This window comes from Podarcis vaucheri (genome assembly GCF_965113315.1).
Source record: "Podarcis vaucheri genome assembly, chromosome: 5".
NCBI classification, from domain to species: domain Eukaryota; kingdom Metazoa; phylum Chordata; class Lepidosauria; order Squamata; family Lacertidae; genus Podarcis; species Podarcis vaucheri.
Genome location: NC_138763.1, coordinates 6,500,004 through 6,514,733, shown reverse-complemented (window position 1 = coordinate 6,514,733; position 14,730 = coordinate 6,500,004). Strand labels below are relative to the sequence as shown.

General features: G+C 47.3%; 3 protein-coding genes across 3 annotated transcripts in view; 1 reads left to right on the top strand and 2 right to left on the bottom strand.

Moving 5' to 3' along the window:
• Window positions 1-8,438, bottom strand: part of LOC309533162 (cytochrome P450 2C39-like) — a 37,524-nt gene extending 29,086 nt beyond the window's left edge. Inside the window, exon 1 of the mRNA XM_082224365.1 lies at window positions 8,247-8,438. Within this exon, the coding sequence (XP_082080491.1) occupies window positions 8,247-8,414 (168 nt within the window). The 5' untranslated portion in view covers window positions 8,415-8,438. The remainder of the gene's footprint in view (window positions 1-8,246) is intronic.
• The window catches only part of LOC309533161 (cytochrome P450 2J2-like), an 81,338-nt gene extending 72,823 nt beyond the window's left edge, over window positions 1-8,515 (bottom strand). The window contains exon 1 of the mRNA XM_082224364.1: window positions 8,432-8,515. The gene's annotated coding sequence lies outside the window, so the exon portion shown is untranslated. The remainder of the gene's footprint in view (window positions 1-8,431) is intronic.
• The window catches only part of LOC309533181 (cytochrome P450 2J2-like), a 120,254-nt gene that overhangs the window by 44,606 nt on the left and 60,918 nt on the right, over window positions 1-14,730 (top strand). The gene's annotated exons all lie outside the window — the stretch shown is intronic.

Sequence of the window (14,730 nt, the reverse complement as noted above, 5' to 3'; positions counted from 1 at the left end):
AGAAATTCATCTGGACGGAGCAGGCGGAGCAGTCCTTTCAGGCACTCAAGCGTCTCTTCGCGTCGGAAGAGCAACTGCTGCATATCGACCCCAGCAAACCGATGCGGGTAGAGACAGACGCGTCCGATAGAGCAGTGGGAGCTGTCCTGCTGCAAAGGGACCCACAGGGGGTCTGGAGGCCGGGAGCGTTCTACTCCAGAAAGCTCAGCAAGTCGGAGCAGAACTACACCATCTGGGACAGGGAGTTGCTGGCCATTCATGCAGCTTTCAAGGCGTGGAGGCACTTCCTGATCGGCGCCAAGCACACGGTGCAGGTCTGCACGGATCACAAGAATCTGGAGCACTGGCGCACGGCTCAGTTCCTGAACCAGAGGCAGATACGTTGGGCGGAGTTCTTTGCTGACTTCAATTTCCGAATAGAGTACGTCCCAGGCGACACCAACGTCATGGCGGATGCACTGTCCCGCAAACCGCAATACCTCGAAGAGGCGACGCCAGCGGCAGCCATGCACATCTTCGCGCCAACAGCGTGGGCGTGCGCTTCAGCCACAGTAGACCTGGATGCGGTGCGGCGGGCGTTGCAGGACGACTCCTTCGCGCGGGCGAAGATGGCAGAGGTGCACAAGGGCACGGCGAAGGGCGACGAGTTCCAGATACGAGACGGCTTGCTCTTACGTAAAGGGGCCATCTACGTGCCGGGAGACGAACTTCGCGCCAGGGTACTGCAGCAGCTGCACGACGCACCCACGGCCGGGCACTTTGGCACGGAAAAGACGGTGGAATTAGTCGCAAGGGACTTTTGGTGGCCCAGACTGAGAGGGGAAGTCGCGGACTACGTTGCGAGGTGCGACACCTGCCAGAGGGCCAAACCGGTGCACAAACCACCGGCGGGACTGCTGGAACCGCTGCAAACGCCGTTTGAACCGTGGGAGAGAGTGGCCCTGGACTTTGTTACGGATCTACCCAGCTCGAGAGGCAAGACAGCTGTACTAGTGGTGGTGGACTTGTTCACCAAGATGGCACATTTCATTCCGTGTGCGAAGGTGGCCACGGCGGAACAAACCGCCAAACTGTTCATAGATCACGTGTTCAAAGTGCATGGTCTGCCGCGGTCTATCCTGTCCGACCGCGGGCGCCAGTTCGTCTCGAATTTCTGGCAGAAGCTGATGAGTTTTCTAAATGTCAAGGTCGATCTGGCATCAGCAAGACACCCGCAGACCAACGGGCAAGCAGAGAGGGTCAATGCCATCATGCAGCAGTACCTGAGATGCTATGCCAATCAACAACCTGCGACCTGGGTGGATTACCTGCCGCTCGCCGAGTTCGCTTACAACAACACGAAGCACGTGTCCACAGGGGTGACGCCGTTCTTCGCCAACAATGGGAGGAATCCCAGAACCTTCCCGGGACGGGAGAGAGTGGGGGACGGAGAACCACAGACGGCGGACGCGTTCGCGTCAGAGTTGCAGGCGGTACACGATCAACTCAGACGGCAGCTGGAGCTAGCTAAGCACGCCTACAAGGTGCAAGCTGACAAGCACAGGCGGGTTGGCGAAGAGATCCAAGTGGGAGACTGGGTCTGGTTGGCAGCCCACGCAGTGCCGACCAGGTCACTAGCCAAGAAGAAGTTGGGGCACAAGCAAATTGGTCCGTACCAAGTCGAAGCACAGATCAACCCGGTAGCCTTCCGACTGGTGCTGCCGGAGGGTTCCAGAATGCATCCGGTGTTCCACAGGTCGGTGCTCACTCCCTACAAGGCACCTCACAGATTCCAGGAGCCAGGGACGGCACCGAGTCCGTTCCGGGAGCGGACGGAGACGCGAGGGGTGACGCAGCAAGACCCCATCAACGAGGTCACGGAGATTTTGGACTCCAGATGGGGGGAAGAGGGAGTCGAATACCTCCTAGCCAGAGAGGGCACCCGGGCCAGCGCCAATAGCTGGGTGCCAGACTACGCTTTGGAGGAACCCCTGCTCAAGGACGAGTTTCATGCCCTTTTCCCACACAGACCCATGCCAGCGAGCTTCTTCGACGACTGGCTGTTCACGCCCACACTTTCTTCCAGCACGTTCCATGGATTCGACTCGGACGGGGAACCCGCACTGAGCACCCGTTCCCCAGAAGGATCGCCGGCGGGTGCGGCGTCAGACACCTCGTATTGGTGGGACGATCGACCGGAGGAGCAATGGCGCAGGAAGTGGCTGGAGATGCCAGGTCGAGCGACCGACGCAGAGACTGACATGGACGTGTTCGGGGAGGACCTTGGGTTCGAGCACGGCGGTACAGAGATGGAAGCGGAACAGGTCAACGTCGGCGACCGCGAGGAGGAAGACTCGGAGGTCTTCAGTTGGCGGCCAACCACGGGGAGCGAACTGTATCCGGCATTCCCTCCCGTGATGATGGAGCACCCAGCACCCACACCTGAAAGCGGGGAGGGGGGAAGGGGGGGCTTCGAGGGGGGGATGGATGTCAGGGGTTCAGGAGCAGAGACGCAGAGAAGGGAGGAAGCAGAGAGCGAGGGGGAGGAATCCGAAGGGAAAATGAGTGATGATGACGACCCGAGATCTCCAAGCCTAAGCAGTGAGTCAGAGGACTCCCAAAAGGGAGCCCCAGTGAGCAGAGCAAGGGGGGGATCCGGGGGGACACCCCAGGAGGAAGGGAACAGAGGAGATTCAGAGAGTAGCAGCTGGAAGTCGGGACCCACGCTCATAACTGAGGGCGGCAGCAGCTGGAAGTCGGGACCCACGCTCAAGACTGAGAGCAGCAGGGAGGAAGGTAGCCAGGCATCGGGTTCCGGAGGCTGTCAGCAGGAGGGAGGGCACGAGTCAGGGGTGGTCACGCCCTCCTCAGAGAGCGAGGCAACGGTTAAGAGGAAAGTAGAGAGTTGGGCGCGCGCGCCAAGTTCAAATGCAGCGGAAGCCGGAGCAGTAAGCAGCCCGGAGAGTGAGCCAGGTCCCAAAGCCCGCCGCAAGGAGGCAGAAGGATCAGGGGGGTCAGCGTCAGAGGAGAGTAGAAGGGAGGAGGCCCAGGGGGGCAGAAGGACCCAGAGACGTAGGGAGAGGCGAAGGAGGTGGAGCAAGGCTAGGGTATTAAGCTGGTGTGCAAGAGGCGGGGACTCAGACGGGTCTTCGCCGACCTAGGGCAGAAGGTGTAGAGCTGCACGCTGCAGTTCGGAAATGAAACCTGTAACTTAATAAAGACTCTTATAAAGTGAACGCTGGCGGACTTGGTCCTATGTGAGCTGGGACTGGGTGGCAGCTCTGACAGATGTTTATTGAGAATTTTAAAATTACAAAAAAACAAAGAGAAAAAGAAGGAAAAAACAAGAAAGAAACAAATTGCAATTAAACAATACAAATCAATAAAAGTCAAAAGCAAAAATCAAAAACAAAACACATAGCACATCAAAATCAGAAAGCAAAAATAAACCACAAAGATTTAAAAACAGATCCAATATTCCCAAATCCTTAACTGTCATTACCTTATTTCATCGACATCCTCACACCTCCCTTTTTTGTGTTCTAGTCGTTGATTGTCACAGCAAATCCTTTCCATTTTTCATAATATTCTGTCATTAAATTACCTTAATCTATCTATTAAATTACCTTATCTTACCATAAAAAACCCTAAAACTTAAAACTTAAATCTTATTTATACCAATTTCTCATAACCATAGCATATTCTTACATAGTTCTTTTTAACATTTCTGCTAAAGCCAAATAATTTCGTTCCAACATTTTTCTAATACTCATTAATTTTAGAAAACATTCCTAAGTAGAATTTTTAAAACTTTCTTCCAATCTTCATCCAATGTCTCTTCCTCCTGGTCTCGGGTTTTGTCAGTCCTTTCTATCCCATCCTTCTAGTTCATTAACCTGGTAACCTTATGTCCGAGGCCCTTAAGTCTCTTCCATGTCCCTTCCGCAGATCTTCTTCATATTTATACCTGTACTTTACTTTGTCTTCTGCTCCTTTCACTCATGGAGACTCCAGCTTGACAATATTTTTGTCCCTTCTCGACAGATCAGCCCCTTTTCCATAGTCCACACTGAACTCCATGTGGTATTTAAAAGCATGTTTCAAGGTCCCTCCAAAGTTGAGGACCCCCACAACTCCAAACTCCTCCCGGCCCAACGCCAGACTTGAAAAGTCAAAACATCCCTGCATAGGGGGGTCCATCCAGCCCCCCATCTCCAAGCCAAACAAGACTCTATCTCTCCAAATCTGGCTTTTTCCAGGTTCATTTGTCAGATCCAACAACTCATGTTCCTGCTGGGCCACAGTTCCCTCCATCTCTGCCTCCCGGGGTCCAGCCACAACCTCCTCCCTCATCTGATCTGTCAGAGCACACTCCTGAATTGATTCCTGAGTGGGTTCTATATAGATACCCACTACCTGTCCAAAATTTCTGATCGCAACAGTCATCAAATCCGTCTTCTCATGTAACTGTTCCAATAAAGCACTTGTCTTGCAGAAAGCACGCACCAGCGCCTCCAAGTACATTGTTGTGCAAGGTCAAAGTCTGATCCCATGATCTTAATCTATTGCAGCTGCAAAGCTCCCCAGTTCAGATTTAATAACAGTTTCACAAGCTCCCTCTAGGGGAAGAACTTCTATTTGTATCCATCTCTCTCTCTCTCTTTTTTTAAAGCAGATCTAAAAACAAAGTTTCCTTTTTCAGATATTTTGTCAATATTTTGTTCCTTTTAACTGCGAAGGAGAACAATGGAATCACTATGTTTCTCTTCTTTTAACTGTCTGTCAAAAACGTTTGTCTATAGTCAATGAACTCCGAAAACGTCTGTCCTGACACCCCGCTCCCAGGTTCAAGACGGTGGAAAATTGCTTTTCTTTACACACTCTTCTGCAGGTTTAAACAGTCGAGAAAAAATCCTCCTCTTCTCCTGCTTCCAAAGGGGGTTCAGTAATTTTAGATGATGAAAGTTCATCCTTTACAAACGGTTTTCTAAACTCTAGCTTGCCATGTCTTTGCTTTAATCTTTTAAAATTCTATTTCTGAAATCCATAGAGTTAAAAGAGACTAAACAATCAGCCGGCCAGTTGTTTGCTTTTGCTACATTAGATTTGACTCTGAATGTTTTTTCTATTTTTTGTGCTACTTCTGCTTCTTCTAGGTCTAACCAAGCTGCTAGCTGTTTTGAGATTTTTTTCTCAATTATTTTCTCTGCGTCCTCTGTTAGTCCTCTGAATCTTAGGGTATTCTTCCTCCTCTGCATTTGCAACATCGCAATAGAGTCCAAAGTTGAATCCTGCTGTGCTTTCAGATCTGCTGTTCCTTTCCTTTCCTTATCTTATCGCATTCACTTTTCAACTCTCTATTTTCATTTTGTAATTTTTTCTGAGCTTCCTCTAGGTTCTGTGTTTTACCTTTAAGGTCTAGCACTATTTTCATCAGTTCTGAATTTTTTTGTACTAAATTATTGACCTGAGTTGATAACTCAGCTGCTATTTTCACATTTTCATCTATTTTGACTCCCATTGAAATAAGTTTTTCTTCTGTTGCTTTTGCCTTTAAAGACAATTAGACACCTATATGTAATGGAATTGAAAGAGATCTAGAAGTGTGGGGAAGGATGAAGCTATCATTTTGGGGAAGAATATCAGTGGTAAAGATGAATCTGCTACCCAAAATGGTTATTTTTATTTCAAACAATCCCAGTAATAAGTGGGTTGAGTTATTTTAAAGAATGGCAAAAAGTTATAACACAATTTATTCGGCAAGGGGAAAACCAAGAATATATGAAGTGTGGAATAGATATAAAAGCTTATTAGAACGTAAAACTCTGTAGTGGCATTCACCATTGCAAGCGCTAATGGTTAAAAAGTTAAATATGGAAGAAAAATGGGCCACCTACAGAGATTTAGTGATGGAGGAGGGAAATCAGCTAAAACTAAAAAAAATATTGAGGAAATTAAAGAATTATTGAGGGATTGGTTGCATTATCGTCAGATAAATGAAGTGTTTAAAGAGGATAAAAATGAAAATGGTTTTGAAACAACAAGATCTAGATTTGAGATAGATTTACTGAATGATAAGAAAAAGTACTGTCGAAAATGTATTATTATTGGAATGGCATACTAAAGGTGACGAAGTAAAATCGGTAATGATACATTGGACTAAAGATATTGGACATAATATACAGTTAGAAGATTGGGAGAAGTTATGGAATGAAGGTATTAACTTCACAGCATGCAGTACACAGAGTTATCTGAAGATCCGTAAGGTGAAATTGCTACCTATTCAGGATGAGTAATATATGATTTCAGGTAATGATATAACAAGAATAGGAAAAGAAGTGAAATGCAAAGAAGCAAAATTTAAGTTTGTAAACCACAAGGAGGGAAGGAAGTTGTTAGGTTAAGTTGAGCCAAAAAGATTTAATAAGAGGATATGAGGTTACACAAGGTGTTTATATGTAAAACTAATAAAAATTATGTCAGGGAACTGACATCGGAGCCAGAGGCAGAGGGAAGGCTCTCAAGTGATGATGGAGAGGGACCCAGCAGGGAGAGAGGCAGCTCAGCTGGGGAAGGAATAAGCCCAAACCACTAGCGAGATTCTGGGAGGAGCAATTTGGAACCACAGACGATGATGACCACTCCCCGCTTAAAATGGGGGGCGCCCTTTGCGTGGACGCGTGCAGCCCCTAGATCTGGAGCAGCTCCAACAGCATAGGTTTGGCTTTGCCTTCCCTCAGGTGGAATACCTGGAGGTCTCCGCCTACCTCAGTCAGTTGTCCAATCCCACCTAGGAGACCAAGCCAGGTAGGGGAGGGATTACCTGCCCACACAATAGAGGGAGGATCTTACCTAGGAATCCTCACTTGCCAAGGAGACCAGGCCAGGTAGGGGAGGGATTACCTGCCCACACAATAGAGGGAGGATCTTACCTAGGAATCCTCACTTGGCTCCAGAGCTTCTCCCACCCTACGCACCCTCAGTTGATGTCTTATTTTGCAGGTTAACTTTTTTTCACAGGTTTTGCAGGTTAACTTTTCTTCACAGGTATGCGGACGCTGCTACGTTAAGGTGGCTGTTAAAGGGCCGGAAAGGAATTTCCCTGCATCGGCAGGTTTTGCCTTTCCCGTAGCAAAGCGTCACAACTTTGGCGGTATCAGGCCTTGGGCGGAATCCTTTTGTCCATCTTCCTATTGCGGCGGCGATACCAGGGTTCCCCGTTAAAGGGGTTTTCTGAAGGGAGGCTTTGGCCGTACACCGAAAGGTCGTCATTGCTCTCTCCTGCGGCGGCGGTGTTACGGGGGCGGCCATCTCTGCTTGAACATATGTTCTCCAGAGCCGGCCCATCCCCCCCACACACACACACTGGATAACCCTGATGCTCCCTAGGTCCCCGGCTGGGGACCGGGGAGGGAGAACGCCCAATGCCTGAGCCAAGGTCTACCCACATTTGAAATTTAATAAAGTTGTGGCCAATTTAATCCCATAGCACGTTGTCTTGAGTTGTTATTCCACATGACGGGGGGACCGTGCAGGATCTGGGGACTCCGCCTGTCCACGCAAAGAGGATTTTGTGGGGTTTCCTGCCTCCGAAGAGGAGGGAGGAGAGGCTTCGGAGGAGGAAGAATCAGATTGGGAGGCCTGCCCCGCGGGAAGGGATCAGAGCAGGTGGGAAGCGGATTTTGAATCCTCAGAGGATGGTGACAGCTCCTTCCGGGGGTTCCCCGCATCGTCAGCCGAAGAAAGGGACGAAGTTGGATCAAAAGTTCGGGCCGGGGTGGAGGGGGTCCTGGGGGGGGAGGTGGATGTCAGGGAGCTGACATCGAAGCCAGAGGCGGAAGGAAGGCTCTCAAGTGATGCTGGAGAGGGACCCAGCAGGGAGAGAGGCAGCTCAGCTGGGGAAGGAAATCAGCGCAACACCAGGGATATAGAGGGGCAGATGGGGGAATCGGCGAGAGGGCTCCAGGACTCTTTGCTGGACACCAGCGGGGAGAGCACAGGTCCTCCGCTACCCACACCCTCCCTGCGCAGAAGACTTCCATGCAGGGAGAGTAGGAGGAGACTTAGCGTCAAACAACTTTTATGCTGGAAAAGGTTTAAGAAACGCCCACTGACGGATTCTGCTAGCGACTGAGGCAGCCACGAAGTGAAGGGCTGTCCAGACAGGAAAGGTTTAACAAGCCAACTTAGCCAGGAGTGGCGGTAACTTACACACGAGCAACCCATATTCATTACAAATTATTATAAAAAAGAAATAAGTACCGTACCTTAATGAAAGTATGGGTATGAAGCTTAAGCCCAGTCCGCCATATGCCTCCAATGAGAGGAAGCTGGAGAGGTCCAGGGGGATAGTGCCTATTTGACCAGAGCTGTTTCAGGTAACGCAGAATCAGAAGAGCCACCAGGACAGCAATCAAAAGTGCCCGTATCTCCATCCTTCTCTTGCTTTCTTTTTCTCTTTGATACTTTTTAGGATGCCTGGTTAGGTTCACCTCTCTTTCTCTAAGGAGTTCTTGCTTTCCTCGGAGAAAACAATATTTCCCTCTCTTTATATACCCTCTTATTAGAAAGGAATAAGTGTTCTGACACCATATCCAAGTAGCCTTGGAACGTGATCCCAAGTCATGTGCTACAGTCAAACACTATAATCATTCTTATATGTATCACTCAGATGACAGGAAGTCTGATTAATATGAATTGCAATTAGAAATTAGGCTAGTGTGGTGCTAAAACAGCTCAAAATGACGCCATGCGCATGCGCAGAAGCGGCGAAAAGCGACTCGTGCGTGCGCTAGTTATGCTGGAGGAGACTCTTGAGAGTCCCATGGACTGCAAGAAGATCAAACCTATCCATTCTTAAGGAAATCAGCCCTGAGTGCTCACTGGAAGGACAGATCCAGAAGCTTTGGCCACCTCATGAAAAGAGAAGTATGGAGTGGGCCTCCTGATTAGATGGTATCTGCAGGAGACCCTCACCTGAAGGACAGTGATAAACTAGGGACTCGGACCGGTAAAGAAAAAGCAATTTTTATGCATTGTATGTGCAATATAACCTTGTGCCACTGAGGGAAGGAGTGAACAGAATTTATTATGAACCCCAACTTTGTGTAGAAAACTAACAAGCCTGTTTGCAAAATGAACCCCAAGCCTGGAGCCTGTAAAAAGGAGAGACTTTCTCTCTGCAAAGCCTACAGTTCACGAAGGGGTGGAAAGTTTACTTTGACTGGACTGACTGGCTGAAGACTCAGCAGTTGGCAAGGTTTAGCAATAAGGAAGCAACATAGGGCGTTTGTAAGAATGCTAGATGAAAGGGATTAATAAGGATTTGTATGATTTTTTGTATGGTTGCTTGCCAAACAGTATCTCAGCTATGGAATGCTTTAATCAGGACAGTAATTGACATATCCAGCCTGTTTGTGTTGAATGGTTTCTTACTATGTAAAGGTTCATCATTGTTCCACTCGATGTGTATGTCTTTAAGGGGCCAGAGAAAGGGCCAGAGCAAAATAACGAGACCCAGCTTTACAGCTGTGAAACATAGCAGGTGCTGCTGAGTTGTACTGATTAAGCTGTGTCAGCAATTGGGTGTAGTATATAAGGAGCAGCACCTAGCTCTCCCATTATCCTGGGGGATGGGTTGGTGGTCGGGTCATGTTTGTTTGTTGATGTATTTAGTATATAAGGAGTTTTTGTTTTTGTAATTAAAACCTTGTTTAAGTAGCTTTTTGAGTCCCTTTTTAATGCATGGTCTCCCCAGCAAGCTCTCTGCAGCGCTACCATACTGCAAAAAGCCAACATCTTTGGTTATGGGCCCAGCTGCTGAGTGGATGACTGCATATTTTTGGACTCCGAGAAAGGTTTGAAAACTCCTTCTCCTGTTGGTGTAGTTCTGTGGGTCTGGAAGAGTTCCAGAATGGTTGACCGGGTTCCTGAAGCTGAGAAGGCTCTGGTCTTCCCACAGCTAACAGATGAGAACTATAGTTTATGGTCTTTTCGGGTGGAGGTGCTCTTGACCTCTAGAGAAGTATGGACCTATGTAACTGATGACCCTCCTAACCCTGTAACTAATGCATGGTCGAAAGGAGATGCAAAAGCCAGGGCGATAATTAATTTGGCAGTCAGCGACCAGCAAGTAGTCTATATAAGAATTAAGAAAACTGCCAAAGAAATGTGGGACAGTCTTGCAGCAGTGCATGTTAGAAAAGAGTCAGCGTCTGCATTGACGTTTTTCAAGCAGTTGTACCAGACGAAGTTGCAGCCTGGTGGTGATTTGGCAGCACACTTGAGACGTCTGGAGGCAATACGCTGCAAATTAATTCGAAGGGACATGGAGATACCTGATATTCAGTATGTTTTTATCATTTTGTTCCCTTAACGAGGACTTTGATGGTATAGCTAGCCAGATATTTGCCGTTCCACCAGCACAATTAACTGTGGAAGGGGTAACGGCAAGATTAATGGGTGAGTTGGACAGAAGGGAGGCTTGTGCCATAAGCACTCCTATTTCCAGAAAGAATGAGGAACACCATATGCAAACTTGTGGTGATACAACTGCATTTAAAGCTGCAAAGCGTTGCTGGTTCTGCAGTAAGCAAGGACATTTTGCAAAGGACTGCAGAGCCAAAAGAAAGCAAAGTACTACCAAGTCTGTTTCTGTTCGTCAGTCACGGTCGTCAGCCCAGCAGCCTACATCGTACCATAAAGACAGAAACGAGCCGTGAGCTTTTCATGCTCGGACAACAGATTGTAAAAGACTTAAAGGTGCTAAGTGGAAGTCTTTTGTTGTGGACTCAGGAGCATCTCAGCATATTTGCAATGATCGAAGTTTGTTTATTTCTTTTGAAGAGGAAATTGGTAATGTACATTTAGCCAATTCACAAGTCTTACAGTCGCTTGGCAGGGGTACTGTTATAGTTGACTCTTTAAACATTACAATAGAGAACTGCATTTACTGCCTGTCAGTGGACAATTTATTATCAGTAAGGTGTTTTGCTCGTCAAGGCATAACTGTGCGTTTCTTAAATTCAATGTGTGAGTTTTTTGAGGGGGAAAAGCGTCTATTGTATGCCCGGGACTCTGATGGTTTATATAGACTGTATTTTCGCACCTACTCACAATCGCCTATAAATTGCAGAGCAGCACAGTCAAGCCAGGAGTTGAGGAATATAAGGCCACATTCTGGGTGTGTCCATGAGGTGCACAGAATTCTGGGACATCTGAATTTTGCTGATGTAATTAAGACAAAGAATATTGTTAATGGCCTCAACTTAAAACCATGCAAATTCTTTATGCAATGTCTATCCTGTTGCAAGAATAAGATTAAGGTTGCACGCAAGGGTAGGTGCTCAGATAGGAAAGTAACTGAGCCATTTGAGCGTGTACATTGTGATTTAGTTGGGCCACTCCCACCATCCTTAGGAGGTTCTAAGTACTGGCTTACCCTGATAGACCAGTATAGTAGATATTGTTGGACTTATGCAATAGCTGAAAAGTCACAAGCATTTGAGAAGTACAAAGCTTTTTACAACTGGGTAAAATGCACTTTAACAAACCTATTAAGAACCTGTTTTCTGACCGGGAATTTGTTTCTGAGGATTTTGAGAATTTCCTGGAAGCGCAGGGGACTACTCATGAGTTATCTTGTCCCCGAAGTCCCTGGCAAAATGGGCTTGTTGAAGTTGTGCAGCGTGACCTGCAGGCAGGGGTTAAAACTTATCTGCACGATGCTAATCTGCCCAAAGTCTTTTGGGCTGAAGCGCTCAATGCCTTTTGTTATGTTAGAAATCGCAGTTATCATTCTGGTTTAGATGTCACCCCCTATGAGAAGTTGTTTAAAAAATGCCCTAATCTGAAATACCTATGTATTTGGGGTTCAGATGTAATTATGCATTATCCTGCTAAGCAGAAATTGGGTGAGCGTAGTGTTCAGGGGAAATTAATGGGCTACCAGCAGGGGGCATACAGAATTTACATACCAGCAACTGGTAAATTTCATATTACCAGAAGCATGATACAAACTGTAAATTGGAATGGCGTTGCTGTTTTCCAAGATACTAATGGTATAAATGATACTGAGGAAGAAGCAGCAGCAGCAGCAGGAGGAAATGGTGCTTCTGAATTAATGGAAAAAGACAAAAAGCCTGTTGAATCTGATAATTTGTTTGATGATTTAAAGTCACAGCCACCCAAGGGGAGGTTAGATTCTCTTGAGTTTTCTGACCGTGAGCTTAGCCTACAGGCATCTCTTCAGTCTGACAATGGTGATTTACAACCTGAAACTAGTAGTTCACTTAGTCCCATTAAGTCTGAGGAGTCTGATTCTCTTCCGGACTGAGACGTTCAGATAGAAAGAGATAGAAGCCACAACGTTTTGCAGATGAACATTTTAATACTGTGTATGCCAATAAGGCGGTTTTTGAACCAAAAAGCTACAGTGACGTTCAGAATTTACCTAAGCACCAAGCTGTAAATTGGTATAAAGCTATGAACTCTGAAATAGCTTCTTTAAGTAGGTTTCTGGATGAAACATCTGCTCTCGATCCATTCCAGTCCGGCTTCCGCGTGGGTCATGGGTCCGAGACGGCTCTGGTCGCCCTAACAGATGATCTCCGCAGGCAGCTGGATAGAGGCGGGTCGGGGCTGCTGATTCTTCTAGACCTGTCAGCAGCCTTCGACATGGTAGATCACGAACTCCTGGACCGCCGCCTTGCCGACATGGGGATCCAGGGCACAGTCCTTCAATGGCTGTGCTCGTTTCTCTCCGGTCGGGGACAGAGGGTGGCGCTTGGGGGGGAATTGTCATCGCGCCACTCCTTGGTGTGTGGAGTGCCTCAGGGTGCGATTCTCTCCCCGATGCTTTTTAACATCTTTATGCGCCCCCTCGCCCAGCTTGTCCGGAGTTTTGGGCTGGGTTGCCATCAGTATGCCGATGACACCCAACTCTATCTGTTGATGGATGGCCATCCTGACTTGGCCCCAGATACACTGACCAGATGTCTGGAAGCTGTGGCTGGATGGTTACGTGGGAGCCGGTTGAAGTTAAATCCTTCGAAGACAGAGGTCCTCTGGCTGGGGCGGGACGATATGGGATTGAGGGGGCAACTCCCGTCTCTTGCGGGGGTGCAATTAGTGCCAGCATCATCCGTAAAGAGTTTGGGTGTAATCTTCGATACCTCCCTCTCTATGGAGGCGCAGATTACAGCTATAACAAAGGCGGCATTTTTTCATCTCCGCCAAGCTAAGCAGTTGGCTCCTTATCTCTCTCGCCCTGACCTAGCCACTGTGATCCATGCGACGGTCACCTCCAGACTGGATTATTGTAACTCGCTCTACGTGGGGCTGCCCTTGAGACTGACCCAGAAACTCCAGCGGGTGCAGAATGCCGCGGCGAGACTCCTTATGGGGTCTTCGCTGCGAGATCATATCCATCCGGTGCTGTACCAGCTGCACTGGCTCCCGGTGGAGTACAGGATCAGGTTTAAGGTGCTGGTTTTAACCTTTAAAGCCCTATACGGCCTAGGACCCTCGTACCTACGGGACCGCCTCTCCTGGTATGTCCCACAGAGAAATTTACGGTCTGCAAATAAAAACACCCTAAAGACCCCAGGCCTCAGAGAGGTTAGGCCTGGCCTCAACTAGAGCCAGGGCTTTCTCGGCCGCGGCTCCAATCTGGTGGAACGCTCTGTCACAAGAGACTAGGGCCCTGCAGGACCTGACATCCTTCCGCAGGGCCTGCAAGACAGAGCTGTTCCACCAGGCCTTTTGTCAGGGCGCAGCCTGACCCCCTCCTCTGGCAATCTGCACAAAATTTTGCTTGATGGTTGCCATTAATTTGATTTTAATTTGATTTAATTAATTTTATAAAGAATGTTTTAGAATGTTGAACTATTTTGATTGTTGTTAGCCGCCCTGAGCCCAGCTTCGGCTGGGGAGGGCGGGATATAAATAAAATTTATTATTATTATTATTATAACACTTGGTCTCTTGTACCACAAACCCCAGATATGAGACTTATTGATTCAAAATGGGTTTATAGAGTTAAAATGAATGACAAAAATGAAGTTGTAAGGTACAAGGCAAGATTAATTGCTAGGGGTTTTCAACAAATTCCAGGTAAAGATTATGATTTGTCAAAATAAAAAAATTCCTTCCAGTAGCACCTTAAAGACCAACTAAGTTAGTTCTTGGTATGAGCTTTCGTGTGCATGCACACGAAAAGTGTATCTGAAGTGTATCTGAAGTGCACACGAAAGTGTATCTGAAGAAGTGTGCATGCACACGAAAGCTCTTACCAAGAACTAACTTAGTTGGTCTTTAAGGTGCTGCTGGAAGGAATTTTTTTTATTTTGACTATGGCAGACCAACACGGCTACCTATCTGTAACTGGAATTATGATTTGTGTTATTCAACAAGTGTAAAATATGAAACAGTTAAACTTTTGTTAAAAGATGCATCAATTTGTGGAAAAGCCCACTACGCAATGTTTCTCTGCTCTTAAGAGAGTGGTAATGTACCTTAAACATACTAAACATTATAGGTTGCAGTTTACAACAAGTATTGACAGAGGTTTTGAAATTTTCTGTGATGCATCTCATGCAGTGGAACAAAATAATTGCAGGGGTGTGTCTGGTATGGTGTTTTGTTATAATGGCTGTCCATTTGAATGGAAGTCCTAGACACAAACTATTATTTGTCTCTCCACAACAGAGAGTGAATTATGTGCATGCGTTCAGGCCACTCGTGATGTAGAAT